A 22,049-nucleotide genomic window follows, 5' to 3' on the forward strand; every position below is an offset into this window, starting at 1 on the left:
AACCAGAACCCTTGTACCATAGAAAGAAAAGTGAACTAAAGATAGTCCTCACAAAAATGGACGCTCAGCTTCTAACAACTTCACTTTCCTTTAAATGAGGTGATCCACCCCCTCAGTCAGATACTTAGAGGAAGCAAAATAAAATGCTTTCTAAAGGATTTCTACATTTTTTTAATCTACAGTGTCATTAAGAAAATTCCCATATAAAAGAGATATGATGAAAAATCAAGATGAAAACGGTTATATTAGAGACATTTTTCACAGGGCATCTAAATTGGAGTTACCTGAAAAGGAGGTTAAATAACTATGATTAAAATGCATGTAGAATTAAATGACAAAATGCATATTTGACAGAGAAATTAGAACAAAAAGAATATTAAATTTCTAAGGCTTAAAAAGTTGGTGGAACTCAAAGAAGGAGCGTGATAACATAGTAGATCAACGTATGGTAGAAATACCAAAACAGAAGATCAGAGGAAATATATAGAATGAATGCAGAGTGGCAAAAAATAGGAAATATAAAAAGGGTCACAAGAGACATAGTGAAAAGGTCTAACCTCTTTTTATCCTAAGTCTTAGATCTATAAAACAACAATGGACAGAACTAAAAGTAGAAATTAGAAAATGAACAAATATACAAAATCTTTGGTACTACATCCTTTAAGAAGTGAGGTCCATGTCTCCTTAACTTGACTTTGTTTTTTAAATTAATTTTAATTTGTTGTGTTAACATGGATTCAAGTGTCTCACTCAATGTAACACCCCACCTCCCACCCCCGTGTCCCCCACTATACTCCCTTTGTCCCCCTCCCCATGACTCCCTCCCTCCTTTCCTTTCCACTGGGATTCTTTAACTTGATCTTAACTGACCCTCCCTCTCAACACTGCTTAATTCTCAGCACTAGGTCAGAAAATTTGTGCGGTGTCCCCATGATTCATTTGGGACATTTACTTTAAGAGAAGTCTGGCTCTGTTGAGACTATCATGTTGGAGAGGCCACAGGGAGGTGGCCTTGTCAAGCTGAACTACCAGGTGTTATCTGTGTAAGGGAGCCATCTGGATTTCCAGTTCAGTCAGGCCTTCAGAGGACTTTAGCCTCAGATGACAGGGAAGGCACATAAGAGACCCCAAGATAAAACTGCTAAGTTGAGTCTTTCTCAAGTTTCTGACCCAGGAACTCATGAGCAAAATGGAATGTATTATTTGTTTTCAGTTGTGAAGGTTTTTGGGAAAATTTATTGGGTAGCATTAGTAACCAGGACACTTACCATGTTATACAGAAATGCTACCCTACCACTAAACAAAAAGAGAAATGTTTGTCTTTAACTAACTTCTGTTGAAGAGAATTGAAAATATTTGCACAAGAACTTGTACATGAATGTTGATAACATTTTACTTCATAGCAACCCCAAACATATACGATTTTGGGGGGGCACCAAGGCAGCAGGACTTTGAAGGGCTTTAGGGAGACTACTGGCAGAAGATTTATGGGCTTTGAAGATGCTGTGGTGAGGGCAGGGTTTCTGTAATTTAGAAAAACAAGTAAAAACACCAGTCTCAGTAACTAATGGAGCAAGCCAACAAAAACAATCAGTAGGTATTTAAAATATATAATGGTATGATTTGCCTGACCGGTGGTGGCACAGTGGATAGAGCTTTGACCTGGAATGCTGAGGTCGTCAGTTCAAATCTCTGAGGTGGCTGGCTAGAGTGTGGCTCATCAGAATATGAGGGTCTCTCCCACCTTAAAACAAAAGATACACATAGACTTAAAGTAAAGGGATGGAAAAAATATTTCATGCAAGTGGAAACAAAAAAATAGCTGGGGTAGCAATACTTATATCTGACAAAATAGACTTTAAAACAAAGGCTATAGTAAGGGATAAAGAAGGTCAATACATAATGATAAAGGGAGCAATCCAACAGAAGGATATAACCATTATAAATATCTATGCACCTAATATAGGAGCACCTAAATATATAAAGTAGATGTTGACGAACATAAAGGGCGAGATCAACAGCAATACTATAATAGTAGTGAATTTTAATACCCCACTAACATCAATGGATAAATCCTCCAGAAAGAAAATTAACAAAGAAACAGCAGACATAAAAGGCACAGTAGATCAACTAGATTTAACAGATATCTTCAGAACCTTTCACCCCAAAGCAGCAGACTATACATTCTTTTCAAGTGCTCATGGTACATTCTCTAGGATAGACCACATGTTAGGACACAAAATGAGTCTCAGTAAATTTAAGAAGATTGAAATCATATCAAACATCTCCTCCACAATGGCATGAAATTAGAAATCAACTACAATAGAAAAACTGAAAAACATTCAAACACTTGGGAACTAAACAGCATGTTATTAAATAACGAATGAGTTAACAATGAGATCAAGGAAGAAATAAAAAATTTCCTTGAGCCTGGCCTGTGGTGGCGCAGTGGATAAAGCATTGACCTGGAATGCTGAGGTTGCCGGTTCAAAACCCTGGGCTTGCCCGGTCAAGGCACATATGGGAGTTGAAGCTTCCTGCTCCTCCCTCCCTTCTCTCTCTCTCTCTCTCTCTCTCTCGCTCTCTATCCCCCCTCTAAAATGAATAAATAAATAAAAATAATTTTAAAAAAGTAAAAATTTCCTTGAGACAAATGAAAATGAACATACAACAATTCAAAATTTATGGGACACAGCAAAAGCAGTCCTGAGAAGGAAGGTCATAGCATTACAGGCATACTTTAAGAGGCAAGAAAAAGCTCAAATAAACAACATAACCTTGCATCTAAAAGAGCTAGAAAAAGAACAGCAAGTAAAATCCAGAGGAAGTAGAAGGAAAAAAAATAATAAAGAACAGAGCCAAAATAAATGACATAGAGGCTATAAAAACAATACAGAGGATCAATGAAACCAAGAGCTGGATCTTTGAAAAGGTAAACAAGACTTATGAACCTTTAACCACACTCACCAAGAAAAAAAGAGAGGACTCAAATAAATAAAATTAGAAATGAGAGTGGAGAAGTAACAACTGACACAGTGGAAATACAAAGGATTGTAAGAAAATACTATGAAGAACTGTATGCCAAAAATTAGACAACCTAGGTGAAATGGACAAATTCCTTGAAACATATAATCTTTCAAAAATCAATCTGGAAGAATCAGAAAACCTAAAAGACAGATTACAACACATGAGATTGAAACAGTTATCAAAAAACTTCCAACAAACAAAAGCCCTGGGCCAGATGGCTTCACAGGCGAATTCTACCAAATATTCAAAGAAGAATTAACACCTATCATTCTCAAGCTATTTCAGAAAATTCAAGAGGAGGGAAGGCATTCTAGCTTCTTCTATGAGGCAAGCATAATCCTCATTCCAAAATCAGGCAAAGACACTACAAAGAGAGAAAATTATAGGCCAATATTCCTGATGAACTTATATGCTAAAATTCTCAACAAAATATTAGCAAACCAGATCCAGCAATACATGAAAAACATCATACATCATGATCAAGTGAGATTTTTTCTGGGGAGGGAAGGTTGATACAATATTTGCAAATCAATCAATGTGATTCATCACATAAACAAAAGGAAGGAGAAAAATCACATTATAATATCAATAGACACAGTAAAAGCATTTGATAAAATCCAGCACCCATTTATGATCAAAACTATCAGCAAAGTGGGAATACAGGGAACATACCTCAACATGATAAAGGCCATCTATGACAAACCCACAGCCAACATCATACTCAATGGGCAAAAATTAAAAGCAATACCCTTAAGATCAGGAACAAGGCAGGGGTTCTCCCTTTCACCACTCTTATTCAACAAAGTTCTGGAAGTCCTAGAAATAAGACAAGAAGAAATAAAAGGCATCCAAATTGGAAAAGAAGAAGTAAAATTATCATTATTTGCTTATGATATGATACTGTATATAGAAAACCCTAAAGTCTTAGTAAAAAAACTACTGGACCTGATAAATGAATTCAGCAAGGTAGCAGGATATAAAATTAATATTCAGAAATCAGAAGCATTTTTATACACCAGTAGTGAACTGTCTAAAAGAGAAATTAAGAAAACAATTCCCTTCAATATTGTAACAACAATAATGAAAAAACAAAGTACCCAGGAGTAAATTTAACCAAGGATGTTAAAGATTTGTACTCAGAAAATTATAAAACATTGATAAAGGAAATCAAAGAAGATACAAACAAGTGGAAGCATATACTGTGTTCATGGATAAGAGGAATAAACATCATTAAAATGTTTATATTACATAAAGCAATTTATAAATTCAATGCAATTCCTATTAAAATACCAATGACATAATTAAAGATATATAACAAATATTCTAGAAATTTATATGGAACCAAAAAAGAACACAAATAGCCTCAGCAATCTTGATAAAGAAGAATAAAGTGGGTGGTATCACACTTCCTGATATCAAGTCATACTACAAGGCCATTGTACTCAAAACAGCTTGGTACTGACATAAGAACAGGCATACAGATCAATGGAACAGAACAGAGAGCCCAGAAATAAACCCACATCTTTATGGTCAATTGATATTTGACAAAGGAGGTAAGAGCATACAATGGAGTAAAGACAGTGTCTTTAACAAATGGTGTTGGAAAAATTGGACAGCTACTCGCAAAAAATGAAAGTAGACCACCAACTTACACCATTCACAAAAATAAACTCAAAATGGATAAAAGACTTAAATGTAGGTTGTAAAACCATAATTATCTTAGAAGAAAACATAGTCACTAAGCTTTCCGACATCTCTCATAGCAATTTTTTTGCTGATTTGTCTCCACGGGCAAGTGAAATAAAGGACAGGATGAACAAATGGGACTATATCAAGCTAAAAAGCTTTTGCAGAGCTAAAGATAATACGAACAAAATAAAAAGACAAGCCACACAATGGGAGAACATATTTGACAATACATCTGATAAGGGATTAGTAACCAAAATTTATAAAGAACTTTTAAAGCTCAACACCAGGAAGATAAACAATCCAATCAAGAAATGGGCAAAGGAAATGAATAGACACTTCTCCAAAGAGGACATACAGATGGCCAATAGGCATATGAAAAAATGTTCAACATCACTAATTATTAGAGAAATGCAAATTAAAACCACAATGAGATATCACCTCACACCAATCAGAATGGTGCTCATTAACAAAACAACACATAGTAAGTGCTGGAGAGGATGTGCAGAAAAGGGAACCCTCCTGCACTGCTGGTGGGAATGCACACTGGTGCAGCCACTGTGGAAAACAGTATGCAGATTTCTCAAAAAATTAAAAATGGAACTGCCTTTTGCCCCAGCCATCCTACTTTTAGGAATATATCCTAAGAATACCAAATCACTGTTCCAAAAGAAGAAATGCACCCCCATGTTTATTGCAGCATTGTTTACAATAGCCAAGATCTGGAAACAGCCCAAGTATCCGTCAGTGGATGAGTGGATTAAAAAGCAGTGGTACATATACACAATGGAATACTATGTGGCCGTGAAAAAGAAAGAAGTCTTACCTTTTGCAACAACATGGATGAACCTGGAAACTATTATGCTAATGAAATAAGCCAGGTAGAGAAAGAAAAATATCATATGACCTCACTCATTTTAGGAATCTAATGAACAATTTGAACTGAGGAGCAGAATAGAGGCAGAGGCAGGATCAAAGGGACCAGACTGAAAGTGGACAGAGGCAAAGAGGATGAGAGGATGGGGTCAGAGAAGGGAAAGAGATTGGTGAAATTATATATACATAACACAGCATTATAGAGAGCTGGAAAGCAAATCCTGGAGGAAAGGGGGGAGGGCATTGGTGGGAGAGGGACAAGGCGAACGTTGAGGGCAACACAGGGGTGTGTGGAATGTATTTGGTGGGACACTTGAATCTATGTAAACACAGTAAATTAAAATCAGTAAATTAAAAACAAAAACAAATAGGGGGGTCTCTGGCTTGAGTGTGGGGTTACTGGCTTGAGTGAAAAATTATTGACATGATTCCAAAGGTCACCAGCTTGAGCCCGAAGGTCACTGGCTTGAGCAAGGGGTCGCTGATTTGGCTTGAGCCCAAGGTCTGATCTTTGGTCAAGGCACGTATGAGAAGTAATCAATGCACAACTAAAGTGAAAGCAACTATGAGTTGATCCTTCTTGCTCTCTCTGCCTCCTTCTCTCTCTTCCTTCCTTTCTCTCAAAAACAAAACAAAAAATATAGTGGTATGATATAATAGTTAGACACCTGCAAACTGCAGAATACACATCATTCTCAAGGGCATATAGGCCATTTACGAGGACTGGTTATATGCTGTAACAAATATGAGTTCCAAAATTTTTCAAAGGAAAAATTAATAAAAGTAATAATTATGATATATTTGGACCACAGTAGAATTAAGCTAGAAACAAACAAAACCAGTAAAATCAACTATATCAAGGTATACTTTTATACAATAAAATATACCTATATTAAGAGTACATTTTGACAAATGTATGCACCTATAGCCAACCACCTTAATCAAAATACAGCACAAATATGAACCCCCAAATTTCCCATTTGTCTTGGCAGCCAATATATCCCATCCCCAGCACTCCAGTGTCTTCTCCTGTGTCTTCACATGATCTTTTCTCTTCTTCCTATTGATCTGCCTTCTGTCACATACTTTAGTTTACATTGTATAATGTAATGGAATAATATAATATATATTTTTTTGTATGGCTTCTTTTCTTAGCATGCTTTTGAGATTTAGCTTTACAGTTGAATTTATCAATTGTTTGTCCTCTTTATGGTTTGAAAGTCTTCCATCATCTAAATATATCACAATTTATTTATTCATTCTTCTGTTAATAAAAATTTGAGTTATTTATACTTTTTTATTATTGTTAATAAAAATACTATGAACATCAATGCTCAAATCTTTTTGTGGACCTACATTTTTATTTCTCTCAGTAAAATGTCTAGTAGTAGAATTGTTGGGTAACATTTAAATGTATGTTTAACTAAAAAGAATTCTTTCTTTTTTCAAAGTGTTTGCATAGTTTTACATTACCACCAGCAATGTATGGTGCTCTAGTTGCTCCACATCCTTGCCAAAACTGGAATAGTAAGTCTTTCATTTTAATCATTCTAGTGAGATTAAATTTATTTGAATTTAATAATTCATACTTTAATTTGAATTTTCTTGATCACTAATAATGTTAAGTATCTTTTATTTTGCTTATTGGCCATTAGTATATTCTGAATGCAAGTTCTTTTTCAGATACATATCTTGCAAAATGGTCTGTGTCAGTTGTATCTTTTAATTTTTTTTTGAAAGACAGTAAGGGGGAGGAAGGAGAGAGAGAGAGAGAGATAAGCATCAATTTGTTGTTCTATTTAGTTGTGCACCCATTAATTACTTCTCATATGTGCCCTGATGGGTGCTCCAACTGGTGACCTTGAGGTTCAGACTGCAACCCCAGGATCAAGCTGGCAACCCCAGAATGGAACTGGCAAACTCAGTGCTCTGGACAATGCTCCATCCACTGCACCACAGGTCAGGACACCGTTTCCACTTTCTTTCTTTTTTTTTTTTTTTTTCTGAAGCTGGAAATGGGGAGAGACAGTCAGACAGACTCCCGCATGCGCCCGACCAGGATCCACCCGGCACGCCCACCAGGGGCGATGCTCTGCCCACCAGGGGGCGATGCTCTGCGCTTCCGGGGTGTCGCTCTGCCTCGACCAGAGCCACTCTAGCGCCCGGGGCAGAGGCCAAGGAGCCATCCCCAGCGCCCGGGCCATCTTTGCTCCAATGGAGCCTCGGCTGCGGGAGAGGAAGAGAGAGACAGAGAGGAAGGGGGGGGTGGAGAAGCAAATGGGCGCTTCTCCTATGTGCCCTGGCCAGGAATCGAACCCGGGTTCCCCGCACGCCAGGCCGACGCTCTACCGCTGAGCCAACCGGTCAGGGCCCCGTTTCCACTTTCTTAATGCTGTCTATCAAGGACCAAAAGTTTTAAAATTTGATGATGTCTAATTCTCATTTTTAAAGTGCTTAATGCCTTAGAAAATGTTTGCCTATCCCAAGATTCCCCAAATTTTCTCCTATGTTTTCTTTTTAGATGTTTAATAGTTGAAAATTTTACATAGAAATTGGTTGGTAATTATTTTGAGCTCATTTTTTGAGGGGTTTTATGCTTATTAAAACTTCTTGCCCTGACAAACAGAATGAATGACCTATGACAAGACCCATATTTCATCGTAAAATGCCTTAACTTTTGAAGGCTGTTTTTCCATATTTTCTGCTGTTAGGGACATTTAAGTTGAGGAGCATCTGAAACTCCAGTTAGTCCTTACCTGAGCAGATCACAGAGGCCATGTTTCCATGGGTACAGTCAGGAATGCCCAGGGCAGTCATAGAGCAATTCCACAAGGAGGACTCAGCCCCTGAGCAGTGAAACTGTGCTTTCCAGATCTGAGTATCTCTTTCCACAGAGTATGCTTCTTTGGTGATTGAGAGGCTGACTCCACAGCCAAGCTGACGACAGACAACATCGGCATTGGCCATATTCCAGTGGGAGGCACAGAGCATTCTCCATTCTCCAGAAACATTCACTTCCAAATTTCCCTCACACTGAGAGGTGCCATTTTTCATGAGCCGAATTTCTGTGTATGCTGGTAGGAGAAGACAGGATTTTAGCAAAATCTTATATATTTTTTTACCCCAACAGAGTACGCAGGGATGTTAAAAATCTTGCTCTGCATCTCATCTGAGCAGACAACTTGAACAGTTCCATTGTGCTGGCAAGTGCCTCCTAGACAGGGCACTCTGGGACAGATGCTGAGGTTCCACTCATGCCCCTTACACCAAAACTGATCAGGCCAGACCAGTTTATGTGACTCACTGAAAGGCACATATCTTATGAGAGATGCAACCTTGCCACACCCCAGCTTTGCACAGATGACCTGGGCAGTGGACAACGTAAAGTTCCAATTGGATACTGGAATCCAGTTTCCTTCAGAATGTATTTCTACTCGTCCTGAGCAAAGTCTACCCCCTCCAACTAGATGCACAAATCCTAAGAGAACAAACAAACAAACCCAGTGAGTGTTCATGATCTTGACTTGGTAATTGGAAACATGTCACAGAAAATGGTGTGATAGTTTTTCTTTTCTGGTGGTGGGGCATGGAAAGGGATTTTAATGGTTAGTGTCAGAATTATATTTTCATAAACAAGTTTCTGAAGAGATGTCCAGGTTTTTCAGGGTCATCTTGAAATAGCTGAATCCCAGGGATGTACACTTTGAGATTGGTTAGAAATGTGAATTCCTTAACTAGAGGCCTAGGAACTACAGGGCTCAAGAAGCCTGTAGTGGGCTTTTAAACTTGGGTGCAGAGGTATAAAGAACTGTACTAACCCAGAGTTTAAGAAAAGGCCACAAGATTCAAGAAGTTAGAGGCCTATCAGGTGGACAAAGTTAGAAGGATATTCTGAGATTTTATGGGGCTAGAATTCTTAGCAGCTTTCTCTCAGTAGCCAATCTTCAAATGACTGAGGATAGGGAAAATCATGAGGGTTAGACCATGAATGCATGCCAAACTGTAGATAAACTTATAGCTCAAGGGAGGAAATACAGATATAACTAGTACAGTTTTATGATTTCAATTTTTTTTTCATAATTTTTCATGGCAAAAATTCTAAGAATTTCTTAGATGATCTGATTGTGAAAGAAGTTGTCCAAAGACAAGTTTGAATATTAAGAAATCTTTGAGAGTCATAGAAAAAGGATTGGGAGGACGTCAGAGTAATGGAAATGTGAGAGATAACCTTGATCTCTCTCCTTGAGATTTCAACAAATTGAACAGCTATACTTAGCGAGGGAACCCCAGCTAAGCTTGCAGGCTTGCCTGAAAAGATCTGTGCATTAAATTGACTAAAAGTGGAAAGGGTAAAAATGGGGGAGGGGTGTAAAATGAGACACACTTGTGGTGGGACTACAGGGAAGAAAGAAGCCTGCACTGTCTGTGTTTTTATCTGCCAGGGCTCAGGAGAAGGAAGAAACCAGGAGTGACTGGGTCTTTTTCTTCTAGAAGGAGATTTGGAGGGGCAGTTGTTGAGATACTGAGCAAAAGCCACAGCAAAGTGTGGGATCACTGCCAGTGTTCCTGCAGTCTGCTGGCAGCCTGCACTTGGGACAGAAATAGAGAAAAAGAAAGTGTGACTCCCCCAACCTCCCAGAGAGAGATCACAGATATGACACCAAAGGTCACTGGCTTGAAGCTTAAGGTCACTAGTTTGAGCTCAAGGTCACTGGCTTGAGCAAAGGGTTACTGGCTCAGCTGGAGCCTCCTGGTCAAGGGACATATGAGAAGCAATTAATGAACAACTGAAGTGCTGCAATTACAAGCTAATTCTTCTCATCTCTCTCTTATCCTCTATCTTTCTGTCTGTCTCTATCTTGCTAAAAAACAAACAAACAAAACCCCCCAACCATATGCTGCCTTCAGGAGACACATACAAGCTTCAATGGCAAAAGTAGACTCAAAGTGAAAGGTTGCAAAACTATCCTCCAAGCAAATAATAATACCCAAGAAAAGAAGGTGTAACTACACTAATATCTGACAATGCTGACTTTAAGACAACAAAGGTAACAAGAGACAAAGATGGACATTTTATAATGATAAAGGGGACACTATATCAAGGAGCTATAACATTTCTTAATATATATGCACAGTATCAGGGAGCACCAAAATATATACAACATCTTCTAACAAAAGTAAGATACAGAGAAGAACACAATCATAGTTGGAGAACTCAACACAGCATTGACAGTTTAGATAAATCATCCAAGCAGAAAATCAATAAAGAAATATTGGCCTTAAAAGACACACTAGACCAAATGGACAAAATAGACATTTATAGAACATTTTATCTCAGACATCAGATGATACATTTTTTTCCAGTGTGCATGGAACATTCTTAAGGAAAAATCATATGTTGGGCCACAAAACTAACATCAAAAAATTCGAGACAACTGAAATTATACCAAGCATATTCTCTGACCATAAGGCTTTGAAATTAGAATTCAACAGCAAAAAGGAAGTAAAAACACTCCACAAAAATGTAAAAATTAAATTACATTCTTTTAAAAAATGACTGGGTCAAAGAAGAAATAAAAGCAGAGATCAAAACGTGTATACAGACAAATGAGAATGATAACACAACATATCAAAACTTCTGGGATGCAGCAAGTGCAGTAATAAGAGGAAAGTTTATATCATTATAGGCTTATATCAAGAAACAAGAGAGATCCCAAGGAAGCAACTTAACATTACATTTTAAAGTACTAGAAAAAGAAGAACAAAGGTAACCCAAAGTCAGCAGAAAAAAAATAGTAAAAACTAGAGCAGAACTGAATGAAAAAGAGAACAACAACAACAACAAATTATAGATAAATTTAATACAAGAAAGAGCTGTTTTTTTGAAAAGATCAATAAAATGGACAAACCCCTGGCTACACTCATTAAGGAAAAAGGAGAAAGGATTCATATAAACAAAATCTGAAATGAAGAGGAGAAACTACTACAGGCATGATTGATATACAAAAATAGTAGAATACTATGAAAGATTATATACCTCCAAATTTAAGAATCTAGAAGAAATGGATAAGTTCCTAGATCTATACAATCTTCCTGGACTGAATCATGAAGAAGTGAAAAACCTAAATAGACCCATAAGCAGGGAAGAAATAGAAACAACTATCAAAAACCACCCCCCAAAATGTCCAGGACCAGATGACCACACTAATGAATTCCACCAAACACTGAAAGAAGAATTGGTACCTATTTTTTTCAAAGCCTTCCAAAAATAAAAGAAGAAATACTCCTTAACACATTTTATAAGGCCATCATAACCCTGATACCAAAACCTGGCAAGGACTAACAACAACAACAAAAAACTATGGGCCAATATCTCTAATAAATACAGATGCAAAAATCCTAAAAAAAACCACACCAATAATTTGAACACAACAATACATTAAAAAAAGTAATACAGAGAAATGCAGATTAAAACCACAATGAGATATCACCTCACACCAGTCAGAATGGTGCTCATCAACAAAACAACACAGAATGAGTGCTGGCGAGGATGTGGAGAAAAGGGAACCCTCCTGCACTGCTGGTGGGAATACAGACTGGTGCAGCCACTGTAGAACACAGTATGGAGATTCCTCAAAAAATTAAAAATCAAACTGCCTTTTGACCCAGCTATCCCACTGTTAGGAATATACCCCAAGAACACCATAGCACTGTTTCAAAAGGAGAAATGCACCCCCATGTTTATGGCAGCATTGTTCACAATAGCAAAGATCTGGAAACAGCCCAAGTATCCGTCAGTGGATGAGTGGATTAAAAAGCTTTGGTACATATATACTATGGAATACTATTCAGCCATAAGAAATGATGACATTGGATCATTTACAACAACATGGATGGACCTTGATAACATTATACAGAGTGAAATAAGTAAATCAGAAAAAGCTAAGAACTATATGATTCCTAACATAGATGGGACATAAAAATGAGACTCAGAGACATGGGCAAGAGAGTGGTGGTTTCGGGGGTGGGGAGAAGAGGGAGGGTGTGGGAGGAGGGGAGGGGCACAAAGAAAACCAGATAGAAGGTGATGGAAGACAATTTGACTTTGGGTGATGGGAATGCAGCATCATCAAATGTCAAAATAACCTGGAGATGTTTTCTCTGAACATATGTACCCTGATTTATAAATGTCACTCCATTAAAATTAATAATAATAAAAAAGCATCCAATAAAATATAACCTCTATTTATTTTTAAAACACTCAATAAAATGGGTATAGAAAGAAAGTACAGTACCTCAACATACTAAAGGTCATATATGACAAATCATCAGTCAATATCATACTAAATGGTGAAAAACTGAAAGCTTTTCCTCTAAAATCAGGAACAAGACAAGGCTGCCCACTCTCTCCACTGTTATTCAACATAGTACTGGAAGTCTTAGCCAGAGCAATCAGGCAAGATAAAGAAATAAAAGAAGTAAAGGTATCACTTTTTGCAGATGACATGATCCTATATATTGTAAATCTTGGAGATTTCACAGAAAAACGATTAGAAACAATAAACAAATACCATAAAGTCACAGGATACATAATCAATATTCAAAAGTCTACTTCTTTCCTATAGGCCACCAATAAAATCTCAGAAAATGAACTGAAAAAAAATTCCTTTTACAATTGCAATACCAATAAAATACCTAAGAATAAACTTAACAAAGGATGTGAAGGAACTACATACTGACAACTACAAAGCATTATTAAAAGTAATTGAGAAAGACATAATGCAATGGAAAAATATTCCATGTTCATGGATTGGAAGAATCAACATAGTTAAAATGGCCATATTACCCAACAATATACAAATTTAATGCAATCTCCATTAATATGCCACTGTCATTTTTTAAAGAAATAAAACAAAAAAAATCACCAGATTTGTATGGATTCATAAAAACCCCAAATAGCCAACACAAGCCTTGGAAAAAGAATGGAGCCAGTTGTATCACACTACCTGACATCAAGTTATACTACAGAGCCACTATAATCAAAACAGATATACAGACCAAAGGAACAGAATTGACAGCCAGAAATACAACCACATATATATGAACAAATAATCTTTGACAAAGGAGCCAAAAGCACACAATAGAGAAAAGAAAGCCTCTTTAATAAATAGTGCTGGGAAAATGAAAGCCACATGCAAAAGAATAAAATTTGACTACACCTCGTCCCCATCCACGTAAATTAATTCAAAATGGATCAAAGATCTAAATATAATATTTGAAACAATAAATTGCATAGACAAAAACATAAGTTCTGAACTTATGAATGAAACCTTGGCCATAGAGAACATTTTATGAATTTGACACCAAAGGCATGGGAAGTACAGGCAAACGTAAATAAATGGAACTATGTTAAACTAAAAAGCTTCTGCATAGTAAAAGAAATGAACAATGAAACAAAAAGGAAGCCAATCAAATGGGCAATGATATTCACTAACAATGGCTTTGATAAGGGGTTAATATCCAAAACATATAAAGAACTCACAAAGTTCAGCAAAAAACAAGCAGACAATCAAATTAAAAAATGGGGAGAAAACCTGAACAGACACTTCTCCCAAGAAGACGTATCATACAAATGATTAATGTATATGAAAAAATGCTCACCTTCGCTAGCTATTAGAGAAATGCAAATCAAAAGTACAATGAGATAATACCTTACATTTGTTAGATTGGCTGTTATCAACAAGACAGGTAATAGCAAGTGTTGGAGAGGCTGTGGAGAAAAAGGAACCCTCATTCACTGCTGGTGAAAATGTAAACTGGTACAGCCACTATGGAAGACAGTATAGTGCTTCCTTTAAAAAAATTAAGAATATCTCATTGTGGTTTTAATTTGCATTTCTCTAATGATTAGTGATGTTGAGCATTTTTTCATATGCCTATTGGCCATCTGTATGTCCTCTTTGGAGAAGTGTCTATTCATTTCTTTTGCCCATTTTTTTCTTGGATTGTTTGTCTTCCTGGTGTTGAGTTTTACAAGTTCTTTATAAATTTTGGTTATTAATCCCTTATCAAATGTATTGTCGAATATGTTCTCCTATTGTGTAGTCTTTTTATTCTGTTCTTATTGTCTTTAGCTAAAAGCAAAAGCTTTTTAGTTTGATATAGTCCCATTTGTTTATCCTGTCTTTTATTTCACTTCCCCATGGAGATAAATCGGCAAATATATTGCTGCAAGAGAAGTTGAAGAGCAAATTAAAACCACAATGAGATATCACCTCACACCAGTCAGAATGGTGCTCATCAACAAAACAACACAGAATAAGTGCTGGCGAGGATGTGGAGAAAAGGGAACCCTCCTGCACTGCTGGTAGGAATGCAGACTGGTGCAGCCACTGTGGAAAACAGTATGGAGATTCCTCAAAAAATTAAAAATCAAACTGCCTTTTGACCCAGCTATCCCACTGTTAGGAATATACCCCAAGAACACCATAGCACTGTTCCAAAAGAAGAAATGCACCCCCATGTTTATGGCAGCATTGTTCACAATAGCGAAGATCTGGAAACAGCCCAAGTGTCCGTCAGTGGACGAGTGGATTAAAAAGCTTTGGTACATATATATACTATGAAATACTATTCAGCCATAAGAAATGATGACATCGGATCATTTTCAATAACATGGATGGACCTTGATAACATTATACGGAGTGAAATAAGTAAATCAGAAAAAACTAAGAACTATATGATTCCATACATAGATGGGACATAAAAATGAGACTCAGAGACATGGACAAGAATGTGATGGTAACCAGGGCGGGGGGAAGAAGAAAAAGGATGGGTATACAACGTAATCAACAGTTCAAATGCTATAGAAATGCTCACACGAAACCTATGTACTCTTACTGATCAGTGTCACCCCATTAAATTTAATTTCTATAAAAAGAGAAAAAGAGTAAGAAGAGTGGCTGGTCCTAGTCATGTCTCTTGAACCGCAGAATTTGCCTTTGAACATGGGAGAGAGTGAGTTCTCAGGGAGTATGCAAGACAGCTAAGTTTGTTGATCATTTCATAATGGGGTTTTTCTTCCCAGATATGGTAATCTTAGCATGTGCTAAGCAGTAAGAGTAATTGAGGTATTTTAACTCTATCTAATGCTAACTGTATACTACTCTCCTACGTGGAGTCTTGAGATAAGAAGCCAGCATGCTGTAAAAAAGGAGAAGAGGAGAGGAAGGAAACAGAGAGCAAACAAGCTATAATTTGGAGCCTTCCAAATTGCAAAAGCCTCAGTATAGATGAAGGACATAAATACTGTATTTAGAATATATATTTGTGGAATTAATTTTTTTAATTACCCTGTGTTCCTCCCAGCCAGCACCTTACCAAGCTACCTTTTCCCATTTCTCGCACTGGAGACAAGAAAAAATAACCTTAATGGTTAAAAATGGAAAGAGGGTTAGATAATATGCAGCTCAGACATGAGTCCCCACATCCTCCTTGTGCCAGCAGCCGTACTGTCCCCAGCCTTGGGAAGGACACTTCCTGCGCAGTTCACGTCATCCAGCCAGATGTGGCCTGTTCCTTCCCCGAAGTGAGCAGAGACCGTGGCATTGACGGCATCTCCACAGCCCAGCTGTGTGCACACAACCGGGCATCGTTCAGGTCCCAGCTGTCATCTCAGATGGTGCCCCAGGAGCCCTGGTGAAGGACCTCCACTCTGCCGGCGCAGCGACCGCCCCCGTCCACTAGGCGGAGCTGTCTGCTGTCTGAGGAGAAAGAGGCCAATGGGGCATTTACACAGGGAAAGCGAAGGGTTTCTGGTGCTGTGGGGCCCCTCACCTGAGCAGTTGGCAGCGGTCTCTTCTGAGGCCGCAGAGCCTGCTGGGCTGGACCAGGACCACATCTGGGTCTGGTTTCCTATGGTAGTGATCAGAGAGTAATAGGGTGGAAAAATAGAAAGAAACAGAAAAAATTAAGCAGTAGTCTTAGATACAAAGTGTTACATGGCTCCTATCAGCGTTAACTTTCTGATTTACAGAGGTCTGCGAAGTATCTGTGAAAGATATACAGGAAATGTTGGACTCTCTACTCTGAGCAGGTAAATGAGTTTAGAATCACTGTAATGTTCTACCAGCTGGATGAATTTCTTATAAATCACACACACTTTGGAGCCATTGATCTGAAAATTAAAATAATTAGATTAAAGGGACTGGAGTGAGGTATTGGGGTTAGCTCATCCGAAGCCTCAGGTAGCAGCCATCAGTCCTCTACCATTCAGAATTGTTCTTCTTGGTATAGTATTCAGAGCTGAAAATGGACCATGGAACAGGTCATGGTTTATCCTAGAATAGTTTGCTTATGATTCTAGGCTTTAAACTCCAGATCTGGATATTTCATTTAAAAAAATGTACTTCTATTTGAGTAGATTGGGCAATCTCAGATGAGAGATGAAGTTAGATGATATTGATTGACATTGGCCAGACGCCAGACCTTCCACTGGGAATCACAGAATGTTCTTCTTCCCACAAACAAGTCTAATCTTCTGTCAGGAATTGCTATTATTCAAAATTTGAAGCCATTTGTTCTATAGGGGAAAATATCGTGTATTTATAACTTGACTATAGAGCAGAAATAGGTTATATTCCTGCTCTGAAAAATACTTGAATAGACATTTTAACAGATCTATTGTATTATTATTAGTTAGTTTTTACACATGTGAAAGGGATGTAAAGAGGAGTTAAATAATGTCTATCAATTTTAAGTAAATAATAAATAGAGATTAAAACTTAGAACTTCTGCTCCCATTAAAAGGAGCAGAACCATACTTGAAACCTGTATGGCTTTGCAAACCAATGTCACCCCAATAAATTCAATTTAAAACAATGGAGGTTTTCACAGCAGACCAATGTTCCTACTGAGTGCAACTAAATAAGCTGAAAATGGAAAAAAAACCCCAAAAAAGTACAGGTATTAGATATTTGTGGATACTACATGAACTAAATATATTAAAATTCCAAAGAGTGGAGATTATTTCAGTGTTAGCTAAGGATCTAAGCTTTTTATTTCTTTATGGGAATTTTAAAATTCAGTGCATGTGTTATTAGCACAGAATTTAGACTTAGGTAAGACAGAAGACTCCTGTTGGGACCTAGAAGCCATCCTGATTTAGTGATTACCTGGTGCTGGAGTGATAGAATTGGAGGCTTGCAGGCCACTCTAACACAGCAGATTTTCTCTTCAAATATTTGCCCTGTATAAAAGCTGTGAAGGGCAGGAGGCCAAAGAACTATGTCAAAAAGTTTGGAAAGCAGGGTGAATATTCCCTTGTTCTTTTGAGTGCTAAGCTGTCAAAACATCCAAGCTCTCAACTGAAATCCCTGAAAGTCCATGCCAAAGAAACAGGGAAAAGCAGGGGCAGACTGTTACCGAAACTAAATGCAAGCCAGACTTGTCCCAGCCAAGTTCTAGGTTGTATTCCGATATTTGAGTGATCAGCGCCCTTCCCCTACCTGCCTAGCAGAACAGAAGATGAATCCTTTCAGGTGTAAGGCTATATATCTGGAGTATTTTATCTTTTTAATATACAATTCTTAGCATTCAATAAAAACTTACATGGCATGTAAAGAGATGGGATGACATGACAAGTTAACAAAGCGGAAAAAAAAAAAGGAGGCAGAAACATACATGATAAAGATGTTGAAGTTAGCAAGTAAGGATTTTAACTATGATCAATGTATTTAAGAAAAAAGAGGAAAGTAGGAAAAAGAGGTGAAAAATATAACAAAGAAGTGTAAATATATTAAAAAATATATCAAAGTCATGGTGCCAACTGAAAAGAAAATATCTAGAATTAAGAATTAAATGACTAGGTTAAAAGACTTTTAGATAGAACTCAAGACAGAATTAGTAACTTAGAGGAGAGAAGGAGGATGAAGATGAGGATGAGGAATGGAGAGACAGAGAGAGCCGCAGAAGTGATATTTGAAAAGATGATGGTTGAGAATTTAAAAAAATAGTGGAAAAGTATAAAACATATATTCAATAAATTCAAAAAACCCTAAGAAAGCTCAGAAAACCACACATCTACTGAAAATCAAAGAAGAAAATCTGGATTAATAACAGATGTGTCTGATTTTAAAAAGGCAAACAAGGGGAGAGAAGGAAATATAAAGAGGTGGGTCAATTAAAAGCAAATGGTAGACACTAACCCAACAATATCAGTAATTGCATTTAATGTAAATGTATTAGATACTTCAAGTAAAAACTAATCTAGACAAAGCAACAAAATTCAAGTAACTGGTATATGCAAGACACCTTATATACGAGAGCAAAAATGGTTGAAAGTGAAATGATGGAAAAAATGTATTTATATACTGTGTAAACACTACCTGTAAGTAAGTCAACTGGAGTAGTTATATTAATATCACAAAAAGTAGACTTTAAGGCAAGAGATACTAATTGAGCTAAAAAGAGATTTTTTATTATTATAATGGAATACACCCTTAATAGAGATATTAAAGATATCAAAATCAACCATTATTAGCATATGGCTGAAACTCAAGGAACTGGAAGTTTTGAGAAATATAACAAGGGAGTGAGAAACACATCTTCATGCTCCTGTTGGAAGAAGTGGAATTTCCCAAAGAAGAGAGACGGAGACTTCCGACTAGAAGGGCTTGAAATAAAGAGGAAACACGGGTTAGGGAAGGGATAGAGAAGTGAGAAACATTGCTGAAGCAGCCAGAGACCAAGGCCCACACCTACAAGAGCCAGCTCTACAGGCATTGGCTGGATTATTCTCATTTTTAGAAGCTTGCACACTAATAGCTTGAGTCGGGGGCCCAGTAGGAGCCAGATTTCATGTAGGATCTGCAGAAACTACAAGAGAAAAAAAATCACCATTGTACATTGATAAGCACAGGATTCTTTTTTCTTTTCTTCTTTTTTATTTATTAAGTCAGAGGTGAGGAGGCAGAAGCAGAGGCAGACTCCTGCATGGGCCTGATGGGGATCCACCAGGCAAACCCTCTACCAGGCAATGCTCTGCCCATCTGGGGCCATTGCTCCATTGCTTGGCAACCAAGCTATTTTAGCACCTGAGACAAGGCCATGGAGCCATCCTCAGTGCCCAGGGCCAACTTGCTGGAACCATTTGAGCCATGGCTGTGGGAAGGGAAGAGAATGAGAGAAGGAGAAAGGGTGGAGTAGTCACTTCTCCTGTGTGCCCTGGCTGAGAATCGAACCTGGGACTTCCACACACCAGGCTGCTGCTCTACTGCTGAACCAATTGGCCAGGGCACAGGATTCTTTCTAATTAGCAGATCCTTTAGGATGTCACAGAATAAGCTCAAGGACCCCAATGGGGCAGGACAAAATTGACCAAGAGAGGTACATCCTGAAGTCTCTGAGGCTAGATCCCTCTTCTGCCTTCAAAGCTAATATCCATTTATCCATGACACCTACATTCGGCATCACTTTTTCTGCTGCACAGTGGTGTGGGAGCACCATCAGCCCTAGAGATGGGAAGGGAAAACAGCACAGGCAGAAAAACAAAGTTCTGCCAAATACCCAATTCTGGGGAAAACCACAGTAAAGCAGAAAAACATCTGAGCTGTGGATTGGTGGGGAAGATAAACTCAAAGTCAGGTTTAGACTGCAGGGTTATCTGGGGGTATAATTATAGTTTATATTGGGAGGGCCTTCAGGCAGGAAGGTTTCCTTATCTACCCTCGTCTTATGCACACGCACATGTATCACCACCACTACGACCATTTCTACCACCAACTCAAGCAGTCTGGCTTAGAGAGTGTGAGTTCTATGGACTCCTGTATAAAAAGTCGATTTTCTCTAGGCAGATATATATATATATATATATATATATATATATATATATATCACATACACACATATACATATATACACACACATATATATATATACATATATACATATCTAGATATATATATATTTTTTTTTTTTTTGGAGAGAGAGTAAGAGACAGAGAGTGTGAAGCATCAACTTATAGTTGCTTTCAATTTAGAACTTCAAGCTCAAGCCCAGCCAGTGACCGCTTGTTTAAGCCAGTGACTTTTCAGCTCAAGCCAGCAACCTTGGGCTTTTCATGTCAGCAACCTTTGGGTTCATGTCATTGATCCCATACTTAAGCCAGAGATCCTGAGCCCCACTCAAGGCCTGTGACCTTGGGGTTCTGAACCGGCAATATCAGCATTCTGAGTCAATGCTCTATCCACTGCACCACCACCAGTTTGGCTGGGCAGACATATTCTTGCTTACACGATTAGCCTTCACATACTCTTCAAACTGCCCCTCATTTATTTCTCACTCTGTATCTCTCTCATATACACATTTACACACACACACACTCTCTCTCTCTCTCTCTCTCATTCTCTCTCTCTATTGGCTAAAAAAAGCAGAAACACCAAAATACAAGAAGAAGAGAAATAATACAAAATATAGGAAGAACAGATCAGAGACCCGGCCTGGGGTAGACCCTCAGCCATAATCCATGACAGAAGGCGATTTGAGCTTTTAGAGAGACCTGTGTTGGAGACCAAAACACAGATTCAGGTGAATATGAGAACAAAGTTTACGTTTCTGCAATATCTCACTTTTGCATTTGAAAAACAGAGTCCCCACAGGAGAAAAATCAACACTGACTGTCAGTAAAGATTACATTTGGTGAAAGCCAAATGGTCACTGGAGGTGCGTTGTCATTATAGTCCCAGGGATCATCTCTCCAGACTTTTAGAGCTAATTCAGTATCACTGATGATTTAAGAAGTGGGGCTATGCTTACCTTGAGCACTTGCTAGCACACTGAAGAGGAAAAAAGCAAGTCTTTGGAGGAAACAGTGCCCTTTCATGGTCGTTTTGATCCTCCTGTCTACAAGTAACAGTCTCACCTTCCTTAAACCATGCAAGGAATCCTCCTGGTTCTTGATAGGGGCTCCCTACAGCGGGAAGAGGATTATATTGTCGCATTCTCTGATTTTGCCATCTTCCAGAAGCCATTAGTAACCCTGCTTTACATCTTCCCTGCCATCAGAGACAATATAAAAGGAAACTTTCTGAAGTTCAAATACCAATTAGATGCCAAATCTTAAGTATCTCCTTATATGAGATACAAGGTTTTCTGACGTCAGATATCGCTCTGCCCCTCACCCCACAGGTCTGGCCCAATGGCTGGTTCAGTGTAGCTGGTGAGATCAGCCAGATGTACTGTTTCTGGAACAGTTCTAACATGCCACGGGATAAATAAATATGTTTTTAGTTAGGTCTAGATCTTCAATGTCATGCGTTGTGTCTGCAAAGAAAGAAGCATCTAACAGTAATAAAAAAAAAATTTAAGATTTTAGAAAGATAAAAAACTCTCAGACAAATGATAAAAATGTGAGACAGACATCCACGGGACATGATTATTGCCTTCTCACGGTGGGCCTGCCT

The 22,049-nt window shown here is 38.0% G+C and overlaps 1 protein-coding gene across 1 annotated transcript in view; it reads right to left on the minus strand.

Annotated features, from left to right (window-relative positions):
- Window positions 1-15,987, minus strand: part of LOC136319266 (antigen WC1.1-like) — a 29,149-nt gene extending 13,162 nt beyond the window's left edge. The window contains exons 1-3 of the mRNA XM_066252597.1: window positions 15,978-15,987; window positions 8,762-9,067; window positions 8,346-8,666 (exon numbers count right to left, since the gene is read on the minus strand). Coding sequence (XP_066108694.1) covers window positions 8,346-8,666; window positions 8,762-9,067; window positions 15,978-15,987 — 637 coding nt within the window. The remainder of the gene's footprint in view (window positions 1-8,345; window positions 8,667-8,761; window positions 9,068-15,977) is intronic.
- Between the last annotated feature and the right edge of the window lie 6,062 nt (window positions 15,988-22,049).

Source organism: Saccopteryx bilineata, chromosome 1 (assembly GCF_036850765.1).
Source record: "Saccopteryx bilineata isolate mSacBil1 chromosome 1, mSacBil1_pri_phased_curated, whole genome shotgun sequence".
Classification (NCBI taxonomy): domain Eukaryota; kingdom Metazoa; phylum Chordata; class Mammalia; order Chiroptera; family Emballonuridae; genus Saccopteryx; species Saccopteryx bilineata.